Genomic DNA, 18,306 nt, shown 5'->3' on the forward strand with positions numbered 1-18,306 from the left:
CCAAAAACTCATGCTTGAAATCAGCAATGGCAATGGTTGATGTTCCGAGTGGCATCGTGACGCGCCTGCGCCTTGCCATCGAGAAGGGCCGATAGAGCCGTTTCTCCCGACCACCCTTTACGATGATCGACAACCACCACGCGATGCGGTCATTACACTCCAACCTTTGCACAACCAGCGCAGATACCGATAACAGGTTTTCGCTTCATCTAATATTCGAAAACTATGGGTACGTTGGTGAGATGAGACAGATACCACACACGATCGGGTCTCGGCTCCCCTAGCGTATACTGGTGGCTACGCCGGCACGGCTGTACCTGGGTTGGGTGGAGAAGATAGGTTCGTGCCAAGACAGGTATGACATAGGTGGTCCAGCGGACAGATGACGCTGAAGACGTAATGTGGAGGTACTGCAACAGGCTGGCTGTGTGTATGTCATTGGGGGGTATATAAGGCTGGGTGCTGGTGTCTGTGAAAGGCTATACATCATCAACCATTCATCACAAAACAACTCGCATCTATCTCAAGCACAACTCCCTGTACACTTACCCAGCCAAATTACACATCACTTCCTCGTCAAACATGTCCGGCCAAGGAGTTTCCCACCAGGGCATCACCGCCCCCGGTCTCAGCGAGGCGGACCAGAATATCAACAACACCACCGAGGATATCAGCAACAAGGCTTCGGGCCACAAGGCAAACTTGAGCAACCCCAGTACGCATTCCCTGAGATACCTAGCTGCGTGTTCGATGAGATGAGAGACTAACGCGTGATGCAGACACTAGCGAAGAGTCCAAGAAGAAGTCTGCTGAGGCACTCAAGGCACTTGGTGGTGAGGACGCTTTCTATGGAAAGCAGGGTAAGGGCGAGTAGGGAATTACCTATTGCCTTGTTGGAGTTGAGATGAAGTTATGATACCATATTGAGATGAGAATATAATGTCTTTCAACGTCAATGATGCGCGCGCCGAAATGCTGCGTGAGTGATTTACAGTTTATTCGTATGCTCCATCGTGCTGTAAGAGTATGCTTAAGCGCAAATTACAACATGAAGTTCATAATCGGCTATCGCATGCGTGAAAAGCGGCACGAGGACGAGACGATGGACCATCGCGTCGGCGTTCTTTCCACGCGGAAAGCGATGACGTCACCAGCATCATCGTCTCCTTCCCCACACATTTCCACCCCAGCCCTGCAGCCTCACCAAACATCCATCAACAACACCAAACACCCATCTTAACTCGACCTCCCATCTCATACCTCCCCAGGTACCACCTCACACTCCCCAATCATGACATCCTCCACCCCCACAATACCAACCCTCCACACCAAAGCCGAGTACCTCAAAGCCGTCATGTACGAAGGCGTCACCATCCTCGAAGGCACAGCCACCTGGTGCAAGAACTGCCACATCGTCGCCCCTGAAGTCGCAAAGATGGTGGCGGAGTACCCAAATGTCAAGTTTTATACGTATGATGTGGAGGAGTGTGAGGATATTGCGCAGGAGCTGGGGGTTAGGAGTATGCCGTCGTTTAGTGTGTTTAAGGATGGGGATATTATGGAGGGGGTTACAGGGGCGAGGCCGAAGGAGGTGAGGAGGGCTATTGAGGGGTGTTTGTAGGAGGGGGTGGTTGGGTGATGGTCAGGGAGGGAGGGGAGGAGTGGAGGAAGTGAGAGATGGGAGCGGGCTGATGGTGTTGGTCTGGGTGGTATAAATGCAGGCAGAGGAGGTACCTAAGCTCATTGCTTGACTCATTGTGCTCACTGAAATTTCGATTTACGGCCGTCGAATAGCGGTGGGATTGCGGCTGCCTAGGGCGGAGGTGAAGGCGGCTTCGAGACGCGAGGCCCCATTTGAACGAATATTTCCCCGCGTCGCATCAACTGCTCTCACCTACTCTTCTACTACTCCGACACAATTCCTTCAAAAGATATACAGTTACCGTCGCCTCGTTTCCTCCTCGATCACTTCAGCGAATCATTGTACCTATCACCCACGAACGCGTTCCTCATCAACCAAGTGACCGGGGTGGTCCCGCGCACGACTGCAGCAATGGGATACCGCTCCATTACAACACCAGGGGCGGATTCCGTTAGGTGCGTCCTTCGCGCAGTTGCAGCATGCGAAGAGGCAGTTGGCCGGCTTGGTGACGGAGAAATAGAAGCGTGGGCGTCATTAGTGAAGGACAGACTCCAGCATTACAAGGACAGTCTCGAGAAATATCGAGAACTTGTTACCAAGGAAGATTTCGCGATCATCGCAGCGGAATTTTACACTGAGCGTCTCTCCAAAGATACCAAACTACCGGTGATCTCGTTCACCGATTTGGCACAGACTGCTACCACAGAAACAAAAGCTTGGGAAGCCGCCCGCGAAACTCAAGACTCAATCAAACGTCTAGAACACAAACTCCAAGAGAAGGAAAACCTGTTGGCAGGCATTAGGGGTTCAACAAAAACGGCGACAGATCCTACTGAAGAGATTGAGCTCAGGAGAGCCATCAGAGACTGCGAGTGCAAGCTTCGTGAGTCTAGAACTCAGCGTCCAGATCCCTTCGAAACCGCATACCTAGCAACAGCCGCCATGAATCGTGCCGTTAAAAGTCATCTCGATATACCTGGAGTTGGGAGGTATACTCCCATGCTTCCACCCATCATAGTCACTGCCGCTCAAGTTCACATCAATCTCTTCACCTCTAGCTTGAAAGCTGCCGGAGAAGACATTGAAGTAGATACTGCTTCCGGAGTCGTAGTCTTGGCACCTAGAAGTGTGTCAGCTGTCGTCGAACTGGACCCGCAGCTTCGGAAGATCGGGCTACGTAGACCAGAGCCGAGTTTTACTGACGTTCAATCTGTTCAGCGACGTGTGTTCAATGTCGGCGACATCGGCTGGTTCCCAGTTCTGCGCCCCTCTCTGCTCGAGTCTGACTCAGACATACACACTGAATTTGGCTACATCTGCGCTAAGCTGTATCCGCTGATCATAGTGGAGAAGCTTCGTGACAGCATGATAGGTTTGCTTATCAACACGTCAGGTGGAAAAGGTCTGAGGAAGAAGGGCACTTCTGTCCTCAACCGAAGCGCTCCAATTGTCAAATACCCATATACCACCCCCCCGCAAGCTCTATGGGGAGAGGAGCTGTACCCGAAGCAAGTTCTCAACGTCCAGATGTCCAGCAAATACGATCCGCCAATAGGCGCCTACGTCGACATGCTCAACACCGTCATGGTACCGTATGACTCGAGGTTCCGAAAGGGAGGGACGATAGTGAAGGACGATATTCTTCCTCTCCAGCAGATGCGGCTTTCAGCGCTCATCGCAACCTCTGAAGCCGGACATTTGGAAAGCTTGTCTGGATTTTGTGACTGGATATGGAAGTGGGGATTTCAGTTCGGTGTCTTCCCAAAGCTGGGGGAGTATTACCGTAAATACTATCTGGCCAAGGTGTACAAGACACGGCAGCAGCAAGAGAAGGTACAAGCTGAAGCTCGAGAAAAGGCAGAGGCTGAAGCGAAGGTTAAGGCTAAAGCACGGTCGGAGGCTAAGGAACGCGAAGAGGGAAAGCAGCGTGAAGAGGCAAGGAAACGCGAAGAGGCAAGGAAACAAGAAGAGGCAGAAAAACGTGAAGAGGCAAAGAAGCGTGAAGAGGCAGAAAAGTTCGAAGAGGCAAAAAAGCGTGAAGAGGCAGAAAAGCGTGAAGAGGCAAAGAAGCGTAAAGAAGTAGAAAAACGTGAAGAGGTAAAGAAGCGTATAGAGGCAAAGAAGTGCGGAGAGGCCAGGAAACGTGAAGACACGAGAGAGCAAGAAGACGCGCGGCAACGCGAAGCTGCAAAGATAGAGACGGACAGGAACCTGAGGGCGTTAACGCGCTCCGCGACCTCGCATAGCATGTTCGCCTAACGCTGATGTGGTTTCATAGCGACTTTTCATCAGTCTACGTAGAACAATGGACTCACGAACATGACATCGTCTTGCGTTCAGTATCGAGGGATCTCTTGAGATATGGCAGTAATGGCTGAAAACAAGGTTCACCAATCAGAAAGTCCAGAGATTAGGTAAGGATGGGTTTGAGAGGATACATGGCCTACATCCCTCGCGTTGAGTTGCCAGCGTCAGTCTAGTTGCGACTTTGGACAGCATAAATATCCTGCAAGTGGGTATCGATGTTGTGGGTATTCCTTTGTGGAGTAAGGATAAGAACGTGTCATTTCTTCGCATAATACGCATGTTCAAAGTGAACATTCAATATGCATTCCTATCATACAGACAATCTGTAATCTCTATATCTCGTGGTATCTTGCAAATCACAACCTTCCCTCCAGCCCTAGTCCACCTTCCAAAATCACACACCACTGCTCTTCCCAACCCATCTCATCCTATTGACGCCTATCTCACCCACTACCAGCAGAAGACGCAACAGGCGTATTAAGCATCCCCGCACTAGCCTCATTCTCCAAACTAATCTTCATCTCCAACCAACTATAAAAACTCGCGCTCTTGCAAAAACTCTCATAAAGCCCATCCCGTGCCCGATGTCTCTGCAGCGGGTTCGACCCGCGAAACTTGACACTCGTTCCATACTTGCTCACACTGGTCATCAGATCGGGAACGTGGAAACTGGCATACCGGTTTGCGCCGCCGGGCGTAACGACGTTGGAGGTAGCGAGGTAGCGGTTGATGGGCGAGATAAATTGGGCGGTGAGATCCGCGAAGTGGCGCCGGATTATGGGGCCTAATTCGCGGGTTTGGTCGCCGAGCTTGAGGAGGGATTCGATTTGCGATACGACTGCAGGGTCGGATTTTAGGAAGCGTTTCGAGGGCGTGTGGACTTCGATTCCGCCGCCGGGGAGGTCGAGGAGGGCGTTGCGGCTGGATTTGTGATGCAGGGAGTGGTGGCGGCGTGTTGGGACGGGGCCATCGAAGTTTTGCAGATACAAAATGTGTGGTCGCGCTTTGTGGCTGGCTTCTGCGGCGGCGACGATGCGTTTGAGTAAGAAGGGGTTTGTGACGCCGATGATGAAGGAGGTTGGGGTCCCGCCGTCGATGCCGATGCTTTTGAAATTGGCTTGCATGGTCATGTAGGGTTTTACTACGCCGGCGTAGGGGACGGGGCAGATGAGGTCGACGAGGGAGGAGACGGCTTCGCTGGCTAGTTGGGGGGACTTTGCGATGACGATGACGCTTTCACAGAGGATGAGTTTCTCGTAGAGCACGTAGAGGTCCGTGATGCAGGGCATGTAGTGCATGATGTTGTCCCAGGAGCCGACGGGTTCGTAGGCGTAGATGGAGAGGGGTATGTCGGAGATTAGTGGCGTGGGTCCTGGGAGTCCTTGGAGAGGGAAGGCGCGATGTGGTGCGATGTCCAAGGTTAACATGCTGCCCATGAAGGGGAGATCGTGACGTCCGAGTGCTGGGGGCGCCCATGTGTTCATCTGTGAGAATGCAGCTTCTAAAGTCGTTGGGTCGCTGAGGGGTCCGGACTCTGTCATCTTCTGTAAGATGCGATGATGGAAGGAAGTGAAGTTGTGGTGGGAAATCATGACCAGTGTTCTTTGATTGAAACTCCTCTTCATCGTATCGTCAAACTCTTGGCGGAAGATACACGAGCCGTAGAGGGTGTCTGGGCTGCCATGAGGGGCATTTGGCGAAGTCAGTTTGATGTCGGGCGAGTTGTTGGTGATGGCGAAGTCGTAACAGAGGTCTTCGGCGGTCTCTGTGTTCTGTTGCTCAGGAAAACTAGATGCGACTTAGATTGTACCACTCGGAACTGGCGGACGAATGTACCTGTTGAAGCATATAGCACTCAGGTCGGCCGTCGTAAAGGGCACATCTGGAGGGTATAGAATCTCGATTTCTGGGCTACAAACTCAATACATTACTCTCCGAAGACATGGCATTCGGATAACCTACCCGATATCAACATTGAAGTTGCAGACTATGCTGCTGATGTAAGTACTCGTCACTCGGGAGACGAACAAGACTTACAAAGCCACGGCCCAGTGCTTGAACCCGCCTGTCGCGATGGGCGAGACCTTGGGCTCCCTCAGTTTCTCCATGTCATCCTCTCGCCGCGAGCGACGGTGGGCGTTCAGGAATTTATTCTTGAACTTTTCCATGTCGACGCTGGTCGCACCTGACAGGGGCAGGTGAACCCAAGGGTGATGTGAGGCGGCGACGACGGCGAAGGGTGTTGGTCAGAGCGAGCGAGTGACTTGGAAGACTAAGCGCCTAGCGGAAAGGGGAGCTGCCAATCGCCATGACACTGGGGGTCGTGAGAATGGGCAGAGGGCAGTCGTCGAGACATGCCTTGGGCATCTGCTCGGGGTTGCTTTTGGAAATGTCTCGTTTATCGGCGGGTGCTAGTGACAAGGATAGGCGGTTGTGTAGGAAGGCACGATGACGTGTGTGCCTTCCGTTAAAAGCGTAGATCCCTGTCGTGACCCCGTCGGCTCGAGCATCGTGGGAAACACCGTGAAGGGCTGCACGTTCCTCCTCGCCCTGCTTCACGACGCTCCCGATACCCCGCACGCTGTTACTCCAAGATGCGATAGGCTAGCCGCTGCACCATGTAGACTTGTCCTGCCCGCGACCTCACCATGGACGTCAATATCACTAAAGCCCTCAACGACAAGCTCTACGACAAGCGCAAGAGCGGCGCGCTCGAGCTCGAAGGCCTCATCCGCGACGCCCTCGCCGCCCAGGACCACGACAGGATAGCCCGCATTGTGCGCCAGCTGTGCCAGGAGTACGCCTATGCCGTCCACCAGCCCCACGCCCGCAACGGCGGCCTGATAGGGCTGGCCGCGGCCTCGATAGCCCTGGGGCCGGTGCGTTACATGTCCCATATACAGCTTGATATGCCTACTGACATCTCCCCAGGAAGTCGCTCGCTATCTCGAAGAAATCGTCCCCCCGGTGCTCGCGTGCTTCAGCGACCAAGATGCCCGCGTTAGGTACTATGCGTGCGAGAGCATGTACAACATCGCAAAGGTCGCCAAGGGCGAGATACTCGTCTACTTTAACCAGGTCTTCGATGCCCTGTGCAAGGTGAGAAGACCCAGGATGCCTCCTACACCTCGTGATACAAGGCTAACACGGCCCGGACCGTCCAGATGGCTGCAGATTCGGAGCTCTCAGTCAAGAACGGCGCAGAACTGCTCGACCGCCTGATCAAAGACATCGTCTCCGAGTCGGCTGCCAGCTACGTATCCGTCCTACACGACACGCCCGACCAAGAAGACCCCGAAGACGAGCCCCACCCATTCGCTTTCAACCTCGAACGCTTCCTGCCCCTCCTCGAAGAACGCATCTATGTCCTTAATCCGTTCACACGTTCTTTCCTGGTGGCATGGATTACGCTGCTCGACTCCATACCCGATCTCGAGCTCATCGCCCACCTCCCGCGGTTCCTCGGCGGTCTCTTCAGATTCCTGAGCGACACCAACCAGGATGTATACACCATGACGCAGGCGGCATTGGACAGATTCCTAAGTGAGATTAAGAAGATCGCGCGCATCAAGAAGGGCATAGCAGAAAGCAAGAGGAGCAACAGCAAGGACGATCGCAGGAACTCTACGGGTAGCATCCATAGCGGTAGCGAAGCGACAGACAGCACGCCTCTCGAGCTGGACGATTCGATCAACGACAAGGGCGAAGCAAGCGGAGAAAGCGGCTCCATCTCTGGCGACAGCGGAAAGTCTGTCAACGGCGACGGAAACTGGATACCTGGCCAGGATGTGCACGTAGACCATCCCAAGATCCTTGAGATTCTAGTCGACTTCCTGGTGCCCCCTTCAGGTGGGTTTTGACAAATATCCTAGAGAAGGGTCGAAGCTGACTTGCGTAGGCACAGAAGAAGAGCAGACCGAGATACTCCTCACCGCACTGCGATGGATAGACAACTTCTTCGACATTTGCCCAGAAGACATCATGCCGTTCGTTCCCAGTCTATTGTCGCACGTGCTGCCGCGAATGTCGCACGACGTCGACACCGTTCGCAAAGCTGCAGTCAAGGTCAACGCCTCGTTGATGGACTACATACTGTCATTATCTGACGATAACCGCCCCCGCGATGGTGCTGCAGGTGGACAGATTCAGCTACCGCCTTCCCTATCTGAGCTAGGTAAAGAGCTCACCGGCACGCAGCGGCGCGATTCTAATCTATCTGGCCGATTGCTCAAGGCAGTCATTCGCGATCAAGCAAACAAGGCTGAATCGCCAGATGGCAAGGGTACGCGATCGCCCACACCAGCAGAGGAGCGAGGTCCATCCCCGCGTCCAATACCAGAGCTGGACTACCAAGCGGCTGTCAGCGCTTTGACACTGCAGTTCCTGAATGAACACGAAGCCACTCGCGTTGCGGCCATAGCATGGCTGATAATGCTCCATAGAATGGCACCTGGCAGAGTAGGTGTAGAGTTAAGGACAGCAAAGCAGTTACTAACAGGTTCTAGATACTGACAGTGGACGACGGCACATTTCCTGCATTGCTCAAGACACTCTCGGACCCTTCAGATGCAGTCGTTACGCGCGACTTACTTCTTCTCTCACAGATCTCCCTGCACAGCGATGATACCTACTTCACTTCATTCATGGTTAATCTCCTGAAGCTGTTCTGTACAGACCGCCGACTCCTCGAAACTCGTGGCAACCTCATCATCAGACAGCTCTGCATAACATTGAGTGCTGAGCGCATATACCGAACCATGGCCGATTGCCTTGCGAAGGACGAGGATGTTGAATTTGCCAGTATTATGGTCCAAAACCTCAATAACAACCTCATTACTGCACCAGAGCTCGCCGACCTAAGAAGACGTCTGAGAAATCTCGACAACAAGGATGGCCAATCGTTCTTTGTCATCCTATTCAAAGCATGGTGCAACAACGCTGTCGCTACCTTCTCACTTTGTCTACTTGCCCAAGCTTATGAGCAAGCATACCATTTGCTTCAAGTCTTGTATGTTCCTCAATGTGATATTGACTGGGCATTACTGACTATTTTAGCGCGGACCTTGAGATGACCGTCAACATGCTCATCCAAATCGACAAGCTTGTCCAGCTACTCGAGTCTCCCGTCTTCACCTGTAAGATCATCTCCTCCTCAAGCCGTGGCACCCTACTAACTATAGTGACCAGACCTGCGCATGCAGCTCCTCGAGCCAGAGCGGTACCCGCACCTTTACAAGTGCATGTACGGCCTGCTCATGCTGCTGCCTCAATCGTCAGCGTTTGCGGCGCTGAAGAACCGTCTCAACAGCGTCTCGGCCATTGGCTACCTGCATATTGCGCCGCAACGCAGCAGCTCGACGTATGTGCACCCTTCCTCCTCCTCCCCTACCCTAAACCACTTGCGGCAAAAAAGCTCAGAAGTTGGCTCGAACAGCAGTGCTAGCAGCGGCATTCCATCCTCTGCAGGATCCAATGTGTCGACGTTCGAACGTCCTGGCCGCTTGAAGCCAAGGGACGGTTTGGGTGGCCCCGAGGCTGGTGGAACCGTCAAGTGGTCAGAGCTGCTCGACAGGTTTAAGCAGACGCAGGAGAAGGCGAGACGCACTCAGCGGATGGCCAGCATGGGTGAAGAGGAAGAGATGCAGGAGAAGATGGGCCCCAGGGCACCTACGCCGAGTGCACCTCCCAAGAGCGTTGCTGGGCTGAGACCCGGTAGTCCTGCGAACGCGATGCGACCCCCACCCCAACCTGCGCCACCTGGTCCAGTGCAGGGCCACAAACCAAGGTCCAGCCTGAGCAACCTGGGACGATTTGCTGGAGGTGTAGCCGGACGAAGGAAGGACAAGAAGTAAAACTTGAGACTTATTTCTAGCTTGTGATTTGTGCGTTGGCGCGGGGGGACTTCAACTGCATTGCAGGCGTTGTTTGGGCAGCAGTAATGAGGGGTATTCTTCCAAGCATGAACTGGCGTAATCTGAACCATATCTTCAACGATGCTTGCCCTTTCTGAACCTGACTCCATCCACGTCTTTCTCTTTCCACCCTGTCGTGTCACCTTCCTTTCCGTCGTCCTCGCCCAACACCCATGTCTTGACGATTTCCTTGATCTCCGGTTTCTTCTTTTCTAGGCGTTTTGCTTCCTGCACCTTCCTTACGTATCCACTGTACACAGCTACCTCGGCTACCGCAATACCCAAGGCTCCTCCCATACTCAGTCCTAGTCTACTGCCTACACTCCAGTGTCGGGCCGCTACCCATATGAAGACCGCCACACACACAACCGAGACCAAGATGTTTATGATGAGAATGATTTGCCGATGAACTTCCTCATATGATAATTCGTCTTCTTCACTGGTTGTTTGTGTTGCGCCTATCGAGAAAGGTTCTGGGGCGCGGGGGAAGCGCTGCGAGAAGGATTCGCGCGTTGGCGGTGGGTGAAGCATGCGTTCGTAAGAGAGGGCTTCTTGCTCGGCGCGGAGACGGGCCATCAGGGCGCGGTATTCGGGGGTTTGCGTGGGTTTGGGGGGAGGCGGTGGGATGTAGATTGTTGTGTTGTGCAGGAGGGCGGCGAGGGTCGTTGGCGTGGGGGATGAGGTGTCTTCTGTGGCCTCTGAAGCCCCTTGGGTGTCTTTAACGACATGCTTCTTCAGCAGCTTTGACAGGTCGATCAACTGGCTGTGGGAGATGGGATTCCCTACTTTGGGCTCCGCAAGCGAGGGCTCGTCGGCGTGCTGGAGCTTTTCGTATTCATCGGCGAATATGTCTTTGGCTTTTGCGACTGCCCGGACGATACCGGGAGTCATAGTAAGCAGGACCATGGCTGTGTGGTGTGTGTTGTGTAGACGGTAAGAAACAGCGTCACAGGCACGCGGCATAGACGACGCGACAGGGATGTGCGGCGACCGAGGGGAGCTAGCGTTCGGAACGTCATGGATATTTTGACTTCGACAAATCTAGCCGATAGCTGCGGGCGAACATATCACTAGCCCACTTCACCACCACCACCCACTCTGTGTGTTCCGAGACGCTGCTCCAACCCCTCAATTGCACCGTCTCTGCCCGTTTCAGACAAAGTTTCACGGCCCAACCCCCCATGACGAGCCGCACACCCCGGCTCGCGACGTCCATCGCGCGACAGCAAACTTCGTCACTACCGCACATGTCAACATGTCCCTACCGTAACGCCGCCCTCGCCCGCTCAGTACACACGCAGAAAAATGCGACACCAAGCCTCCACCACCCCTCGCGGCGGCGAAACCAGTCCTCCTGGGCCGCCGCCGCCCACGTAGCCCAAAACGTCATGTCGTCGCCGCCACCCGATGCGCCCATCAAGATGGACCCCTTCCAAACCGTCGCCCGCGAGATGAAGTTCCTCACCGGAAACATACGATCTCTACTTGGATCCGGGCACCCCACCCTCGACACCGTCGCAAAGTACTACACCCAGAGCGAAGGAAAATACGTGCGCCCCATGCTCGTCCTGCTCATGAGCCGAGCCACAGCCCTCACACCGCGGAGTTCAAGACGGGACTTGGGAATTGGGAGTCAAAGCGCGGATATCTCGATTACCAATCCACGGATCCTGGCAGATGAGAACCCGGATCAAAGTCCTATTAGCAGTATACGACATGACTCTGCGTATACAGCTGAAGACAGCGATATCCTCCCTTCCCAACGCCGCCTCGCGGAAATCACAGAATTGATTCACACAGCTAGTCTACTCCACGACGATGTAATCGACCACTCCGTCTCCCGCCGCGCCGCACCCAGCGCGAACATTGAATTCGGCAATAAAATGGCCGTTCTGGCAGGCGATTTCCTGCTTGGCCGTGCCTCCGTCGCACTAGCCCGTCTCCGCGACCCAGAAGTCACAGAACTCCTCGCTACCGTCATCGCAAACCTCGTCGAGGGCGAATTCATGCAGCTCAAAAACACGGCTCGCGATGAGAAGAACCCCAGTTGGACAGAAGACACAGTAGCATACTACCTCCAAAAAACATACCTCAAATCCGCGTCCCTCATCTCGAAGAGCTGTCGCGCCGCCGCTATCCTGGGTGGCTCGAGTCCCGAGGTCGTGGAGGCGGCGTATCTGTATGGAAAGAACCTGGGTCTTGCATTCCAGCTCGTAGACGATATGCTGGATTACACGGTTAGCGAAGCAGAGCTCGGGAAGCCAGCGGGTGCGGATTTGGAATTGGGACTTGCGACTGCGCCGTTGTTGTTTGCGTGGAAGGAGGAGAGTAGTTTGGGGAAACTGGTGGGGAGGAAGTTTTCAAAGGAGGGGGATGTTCAGAGGGTAAGTCTTGGAATATATGCCCGCATTGTGCGGGGAGAGTTGAGAAGAGTGGAGGAGTGCTAATCGTTTTGACACAGGCTCGCGAAATCGTTTCTCAAAGTTCGGGTCTGGAGCAAACCCGCGCTCTGGCACAAGACTACGTCGACAAGGCCATCGAGGCTATCTCCTTCTTCCCCGAAAGCGAAGCCAAGACCGGATTGGTGGATATGTGCACCAAGGTTATGAAGAGGAGAAAGTGAACAAAGACTCGGAATCATATAAAACGACACTCATCCAAAAGCAGCATCTTCGTTTGAGCCATTTGCAGAATATCTGTATGAATACCATTTGCAGGTTGATACATGGCAACGACGCGGCATTTCGCGATATGAGGACAACGCATCCAGGATCTGACGAGAACAATGGTGGACATGTTTTACGGCATCGATGGTACTGGAGTGCTGGCACTACGATGGGGCAACTTGCTGACGCGGGTCTACTCGTTTCACGATCGATGCCTGGCGGAGATACAACTCTACTTCTGTATATATACATGTTTACGAAATACTAGATAGGGCATAGTCAGGGATTCCATTTGGGAGTCGAAACATATGTTTATATATCGTTTTCGAACGGCCGCACGACCTGTCCCTTTTCTTGCAGGTGGTCTTTAACTTGTTTGACTGTGTATTCGCCTCTGTGGAACTGCAACATGTTAGTCACTATATCCATGTTCGGAATGAAAGTAGAATGGATACTCACCATTCCAGCACCCAACGCAGCATCCGTCTTCGTCTTCGCAAACACCTCCTCAAAATGCCCCGGGTGTCCTGCGCCACTACTCGCGATAACAGGGATCTTGATCGCGTCTTTGACGTCGTTGATGAGCTCTGTGTCGAATCCACTGTTGCTTCCGTCTTTGTCGATGCAGTTTAGCAGGATCTCGCCTGCGCCCATGGCTTCGACTGCGGTGACGAGTTGGCGGACGTCGAAGTCGCGGCCCTCGCGTCCGCCCTTGATGGTGCATTGGTACCAGCAGTATTCCTCGCCGTTGGGACCTGGAGTTGTGGTTTTGATAGTGTGGTGAGGAGTCGCGTCGGGCGAGGGGACGTATACGCGCTTGGGGTCTACGCTGATGACGACGGCTTGTCTGCCGTAGGCAGATGAGATGGTTTCTATGGCCGTGGTGCCAGAGAGTTTGCTGCTTCGCGCGTAGTATTCTTCCGCTGCGGTCACGGCGTCAGAGCCTATGCTTACTTTGTCTGCGCCCGACTTGAAGTACATGGTCGCGATGTCGAGAGCGGAAATCTTGCTTCCGTCCGTATCTACCGTGTCGCGTATGCCTCCGCCGATCGTCAGAGGAACGAAAACGGTTTCGCTGGTTCGGCGCAGAATCTCGAGCATGGGTGTGTCGGCTACAGGGCAGTTGCGGAAGGATGTGATGTTCAAGAAGGTGACTTCGTCGGCGCCTTGTTCGTAGTATTTCTTTGCCATTTCGACGGGCTTGCCTAGGTTGCGCACTCCGCCGCCGGCTCCTTCCTTTTCGCGGACATCGTATTGGTCGCCTTTTGTTACTACGAGGTCTCCTTGGTCGTTGGTTCGGACGTCGAGGCAGGCGATGACGCGTCTTGTTAGGCCTTCTTTTGTTTCGGCTGCTGATGGCTTTTCCGGTAGCTTCTGTGACATGTTGCCGTCCAACCAAGCCTTCAACACGCGTAGACCTGCTGCGCCGCTCTTCTCAGGGTGGAACTGTGTGGCGAAGATGTTTCCCTTTGCGACTGCGCCGATGAACTCCTCGTCGCCGTACCGTGCTGTAGCGACTGCCCAGCCATCCTTCTCCAACAGACCCTCCTCATATATCGCGGCGTAGGAATGGACGTAGTAGTACTTGGACGTTGGTCGCAGCCCGTACAATGAGTCATCCGTGACTTCTCCGGTGCGCGATGTGTTTGCGCTGTTCCATCCGATGTGCGGAACGCTCTTGTCTGCGTCCTGGAACTTCCGTAATCGCATAGGAATGACACCCAGACCCTTCACCTCAGGACTCTCCTCCGAGCCTTCGAACAATGCCTGAACGCCGACGCATATTCCCATGAAAGGTTTCCCCGCCCTGATGTGTTCGCGGATGGGTTCGACGTAGCCGGCTTTCTCTAGCTGGGACATGCAGTGGCCGAAGTGGCCGACGCCAGGAATGATGAGTTTCTAGGGGCGATGCTGCATCAGCACTTGTCAATTGTTGCGCGCGTCTTGGTGAGAGGGCGGTGGTACCTCGGCAGAGGGCACGTCCGCGGGCGTCTTGACCCATTCGACCGTGTAGCCAACCTTCTCGATGGCATTGACGAGGGAGCGGACGTTGCCGGCGACGTAGTCGAGCAAGTGAACTGTCGGCATATTCGTGGATGCGTTCAGAGGAATGACTGTAGGATGTTTGACTCGAAGAGTGAAAAGTAATTTGGATGCACCCCACGCGTCATTGGAGGGGCAGTCGCGCTACTGCTAGCGCCCGCTGCACCCCTGTCAAATAATTCTTTGGATCTTCATCGTCGTCGCGAAGCCATCGCAAGCACTCACGACCCACCACCCACGACAATCCCATTACAACCTCGTCAATATGGTGCGCAAACTCAAGCATCATGAGCAGAAGCTCTTGAAGAAGGTATGAACCACCTGCTCCACTCCACCACCGTTGCGCATCGCCGTCGGGACCGCCGCGCGAACAGCCGCTATTCTCGCCATGCCCAGCGGCGCTCTCTCCTATACATGGAGAGACAACGACTTATTAAGAGGCACTAACACTTTTGACAGGTCGACTTCAACACCTACAAAAGCGATAATGACCACCGAGAAGCCGCCGTCATGCGCCGCTACGCAATCCAAGGACGCGACGACTACCGAAAATACAACCAGCTCGCCGGCTCATTGCGACAACTTGCACACAGAATCGCCAATCTCGACCCATCAGATCCCTTCCGCGCCAAGCAAGAGGATCTGATACTGGAGAAGCTGTTCTCGATGGGCTTGCTAGGTACTGGTGGCGGCGGCCGTGGAAAACTATCCGATGTCGAGCACAAGCTTACAGTGAGCGCATTCGCACGGAGGAGATTGCCTGTCGTCATGACCCGGCTACGTATGGCGGATCATGTACAATCTGCTGTCACACTCGTTGAACAAGGGGTAAGCACACTGGACGTCGAACATGGTCTTTATAGACCTGGCCTCTTTGGACACAATCAGGAACTAACAGACACACAGCATGTAAGAGTTGGAACCGACGTCATCACAGACCCAGCGTATCTGGTCTCGAGGAATATGGAAGATTTCGTCACATGGGTCGATTCCTCCAAGATTAAGCGCAACATCATGAAGTACCGCGACAAGCTGGACGATTTCGAACTCGAGGCCCTATGAGATTTCCCTATTTGTATGGCGTTTGTGGATACAGCATTTGAAGGCGTTACGACGTACTCGCGATATCCAGCTATGGCAAAAATTGATCTTTGTTCTTCCACTTATACCTGCCATCGCAATTCAAGTACGCAGCGTATCAGATGATACCACGTCTCATCCTACGAGAATGAGCGAATGCGATCACATGTCCTTTCTCAAGGGCGTTCGCATACGAGAACAGAGCTTGGAAGAGATGCATTGGATGGATGGCACACCATGCGCTCGGGGGGACACTAAAAAACCCACAGCAATGCGAACTCCAGTGCGTAATCCTCCGCTGACTGTTGCGCACACAGGACAACGATAGCCAACACCGGGTATACTAAGTCGGCATTGGCTATGTTTTTCCGACTGAAGGAGCCGTGACTAATCATGTTCCCTCACTGACGCCATACGACATGCAGTTCTTTACCCAAACCGGCAATGACAGTGCTTATGCTCATATCGGTACAACGCTCCCAAGTGTACTAGAATTTTGAGACGCTTGCATGTGCATAAGTGCCATGTCGCTATCTCCACGCATGGGTGGGGATGTTTGGGGTGAATTCCGGGGTAGCTGACGGATCACACTAGGAACAGCGGGACGGTATTTATGACAGTGCTGATTCTCCAGCTCTGGATTCGGATATTTTTCAGTACTTCGTAGTACTCTTCTCCATTGTCGCTTGCTACGCTATGGCTGCGAAAGGAGACCGCGAGCCCTCGGTGGCACACATCGAAGCGCTCGAGCACAGCACGAATACATCGGATCACGACAACTACATCTCCAGCAATGACGCCAACGAAGAGATCATCCGCCATCTACAAACCACCGGTGAAGATGTCGGCATGACCTGTGTGTAATGCCCAATATCCGGATTGGCCACCAGTCATATCTAACTCATTCCAGTTCGCACATTGATGGCCGCCGTGTCCATGGCCATGTGCTACAACGCCTACCTCTTTAGCCTCCTCATCCCACCAGCGATCCTCACGTATATCAATGCCGATCTTGGTCCAGATCCTAGATACACCTGGATTACGATATCGTGGAACCTTGGTGGCGCGATGTTTGTCACCGTTGGTGGACGACTTTCAGACATCTTTGGCAGACGATGGTTCTTCATCGCCGGAGCTATCATTCTCATCATCGGCAGTATCGTTTCAGCAACCGGACAAAGCATCAACCAGATGATAGCCGGCGGTGCTTTGTTTGGCTGCGGTTCCGGCTTCCTGGAGATGGCCTTTGGTGCTGTCCAAGAGATCGTGCCGAGCAAATATCGTCATGTTACCATTGGGTTGTTCGACGCCGCCTCGATCATAGCACAGATCATGCCCCTGGTCAGTTGGGTCATCATCAAGCAGACGGGCAACTGGCGTATTTGTTACTATGTCATGATAGGCTTCCAGGCTATCAACCTTGCCCTTCTGTTCTTCTTCTACCACCCGCCATCCTGGAAGGATAAGAAGGCTGAACATGGCAAGACTGCTGGACAACTTCTGCGCGAGTTCGACTGGTTGGGACTATTCCTATTCCTGGCCGGGTGTACATTATTCATCGTCGGTGTCAGCTGGGGTGGATCTCAGGCTCCTTGGGTATCGGCAACCGTTCTCGCACCCATCATCATCGGACTGGTTACCCTGATCGGCCTGGGATTCTACGAAGCCTACTATAATCTAACAGCACCACTGTTCCCGCCACGTCTCTTCAGAGCATTACGCCACTTCACTGTTCCTATGCTGGTCATGGCCATAGGCGGGTATGTTGATCCACTCGATTATATGGCTTATGCTAATAGATTACAGAATGCAATACTACTCGAACGCAACCTTGTGGCCACGCCTATCCCAACTCATTTACGCTACCGACGAGATATCCAAAGGTTTATACGCCGAAGTTCTGCCGCTCGGAACCATCATTGGTGGCATCATCGTGGCTTTTAGCAAAGTCATCGGTCACCAACGTTGGGTCATCATGTTCGCCGTCGCGTTGCAGACAGCCTGTGTCGGTGCCATGTCTACTTCTACAATGGACAATCCGGTCAAGTCAATCATCCTGACAGTCATCATCTCGACATGTACCTCTGTCAACCTTTTGAACGGCATGGTCTTGGTAGGCTTCGGGATCGTTTACCAGGAAGATATAGGCACTGCAGCTGGTCTTGCAGGAACCTCTCGTCTTCTTGCTGGCGCTGTCGCTACCGCCATATTTGGGAATGTCACGAATAACAAGTACGGAGACGCCTTACCTGCGCGCGTTCGTGCCAATCTCGCCCCCTTCAATCTCTCCTCGGATATCGTCACTAGGTTGATCACCGCGGCGAGAGCGAACACAGCTGACGAGTACCAAGCTATCCCAGGTATAACTCCTGCTATTCGAGCTGCAGCCAGTTTGGGGAATAAGCAAGCATACTTGGAGGGTGCGCATTTGTCGTATCTAGTGGCCTTGGCGTTCGGTCTGCTGGGAGTGGTCGCCGCGTTCTTCATTCCGTCGGTAGACAAGAGAAAGTACACCAGTAAGACCGTTGCTGTACAGAGACGCGACAGGAAAGAGTTGCAGGAAAAGAAGGTCGCGGGGACTGTAGGGCCATGAGTTCGTTTGCTCGTCGAGCTGCGTCCTTGTGGAAAGGTTTTACGTCAGCAATTACATGCGAAG

At 53.6% G+C, this 18,306-nt stretch overlaps 9 protein-coding genes across 9 annotated transcripts; 6 read left to right on the forward strand and 3 right to left on the reverse strand.

Annotated features, from left to right (window-relative positions):
- Nucleotides 1-582: 582 nt before the first annotated feature.
- Nucleotides 583-874, forward strand: J4E78_010288 (uncharacterized protein; the record flags this gene model as incomplete). The annotated part of the gene is made up of 2 exons (XM_049370866.1): nucleotides 583-715; nucleotides 780-874. 2 exons carry the CDS (start codon nucleotides 583-585, stop codon nucleotides 872-874), a joined length of 228 nt encoding a protein of 75 aa, XP_049217451.1.
- Nucleotides 875-1,291: 417 nt separating this feature from the next.
- On the forward strand, nucleotides 1,292-3,901 carry J4E78_010289 (uncharacterized protein; the record flags this gene model as incomplete). The annotated part of the gene is made up of 3 exons (XM_049370867.1): nucleotides 1,292-1,617; nucleotides 2,212-2,525; nucleotides 2,661-3,901. The coding sequence occupies 3 exons, from the start codon at nucleotides 1,292-1,294 to the stop codon at nucleotides 3,899-3,901; spliced, it is 1,881 nt and encodes a 626-aa protein (XP_049217452.1).
- Nucleotides 3,902-4,392: 491 nt separating this feature from the next.
- Nucleotides 4,393-6,117, reverse strand: J4E78_010290 (uncharacterized protein; the record flags this gene model as incomplete). Its single annotated transcript, XM_049370868.1, has 4 exons — nucleotides 4,393-5,737; nucleotides 5,786-5,860; nucleotides 5,912-5,941; nucleotides 5,987-6,117. 4 exons carry the CDS (start codon nucleotides 6,115-6,117, stop codon nucleotides 4,393-4,395), a joined length of 1,581 nt encoding a protein of 526 aa, XP_049217453.1.
- Nucleotides 6,118-6,597: 480 nt separating this feature from the next.
- J4E78_010291 (uncharacterized protein) lies at nucleotides 6,598-9,801 on the forward strand (the record flags this gene model as incomplete). The annotated part of the gene is made up of 7 exons (XM_049370869.1): nucleotides 6,598-6,828; nucleotides 6,881-7,048; nucleotides 7,114-7,798; nucleotides 7,848-8,407; nucleotides 8,455-8,957; nucleotides 9,005-9,084; nucleotides 9,137-9,801. 7 exons carry the CDS (start codon nucleotides 6,598-6,600, stop codon nucleotides 9,799-9,801), a joined length of 2,892 nt encoding a protein of 963 aa, XP_049217454.1.
- Nucleotides 9,802-9,936: 135 nt separating this feature from the next.
- On the reverse strand, nucleotides 9,937-10,767 carry J4E78_010292 (uncharacterized protein; the record flags this gene model as incomplete). The annotated part of the gene is made up of 1 exon (XM_049370870.1): nucleotides 9,937-10,767. One exon carries the CDS (start codon nucleotides 10,765-10,767, stop codon nucleotides 9,937-9,939), a length of 831 nt encoding a protein of 276 aa, XP_049217455.1.
- Nucleotides 10,768-11,042: 275 nt separating this feature from the next.
- On the forward strand, nucleotides 11,043-12,484 carry J4E78_010293 (uncharacterized protein; the record flags this gene model as incomplete). The annotated part of the gene is made up of 2 exons (XM_049370871.1): nucleotides 11,043-12,245; nucleotides 12,323-12,484. 2 exons carry the CDS (start codon nucleotides 11,043-11,045, stop codon nucleotides 12,482-12,484), a joined length of 1,365 nt encoding a protein of 454 aa, XP_049217456.1.
- Nucleotides 12,485-12,839: 355 nt separating this feature from the next.
- J4E78_010294 (uncharacterized protein) lies at nucleotides 12,840-14,615 on the reverse strand (the record flags this gene model as incomplete). The annotated part of the gene is made up of 3 exons (XM_049370872.1): nucleotides 12,840-12,929; nucleotides 12,987-14,426; nucleotides 14,493-14,615. The coding sequence occupies 3 exons, from the start codon at nucleotides 14,613-14,615 to the stop codon at nucleotides 12,840-12,842; spliced, it is 1,653 nt and encodes a 550-aa protein (XP_049217457.1).
- A 220-nt stretch (nucleotides 14,616-14,835) lies between these two features.
- On the forward strand, nucleotides 14,836-15,632 carry IMP3 (Small subunit (SSU) processome component; the record flags this gene model as incomplete). The annotated part of the gene is made up of 3 exons (XM_049370873.1): nucleotides 14,836-14,880; nucleotides 15,030-15,398; nucleotides 15,477-15,632. The coding sequence occupies 3 exons, from the start codon at nucleotides 14,836-14,838 to the stop codon at nucleotides 15,630-15,632; spliced, it is 570 nt and encodes a 189-aa protein (XP_049217458.1).
- A 560-nt stretch (nucleotides 15,633-16,192) lies between these two features.
- On the forward strand, nucleotides 16,193-18,243 carry J4E78_010296 (uncharacterized protein; the record flags this gene model as incomplete). Its single annotated transcript, XM_049370874.1, has 4 exons — nucleotides 16,193-16,196; nucleotides 16,318-16,506; nucleotides 16,561-17,410; nucleotides 17,457-18,243. 4 exons carry the CDS (start codon nucleotides 16,193-16,195, stop codon nucleotides 18,241-18,243), a joined length of 1,830 nt encoding a protein of 609 aa, XP_049217459.1.
- Between the last annotated feature and the right edge of the window lie 63 nt (nucleotides 18,244-18,306).

Source organism: Alternaria triticimaculans (genome assembly GCF_023758025.1).
Source record: "Alternaria triticimaculans strain BMP 0046 chromosome Unknown scaffold_29, whole genome shotgun sequence".
NCBI classification, from domain to species: Eukaryota; Fungi; Ascomycota; class Dothideomycetes; order Pleosporales; family Pleosporaceae; genus Alternaria; species Alternaria triticimaculans.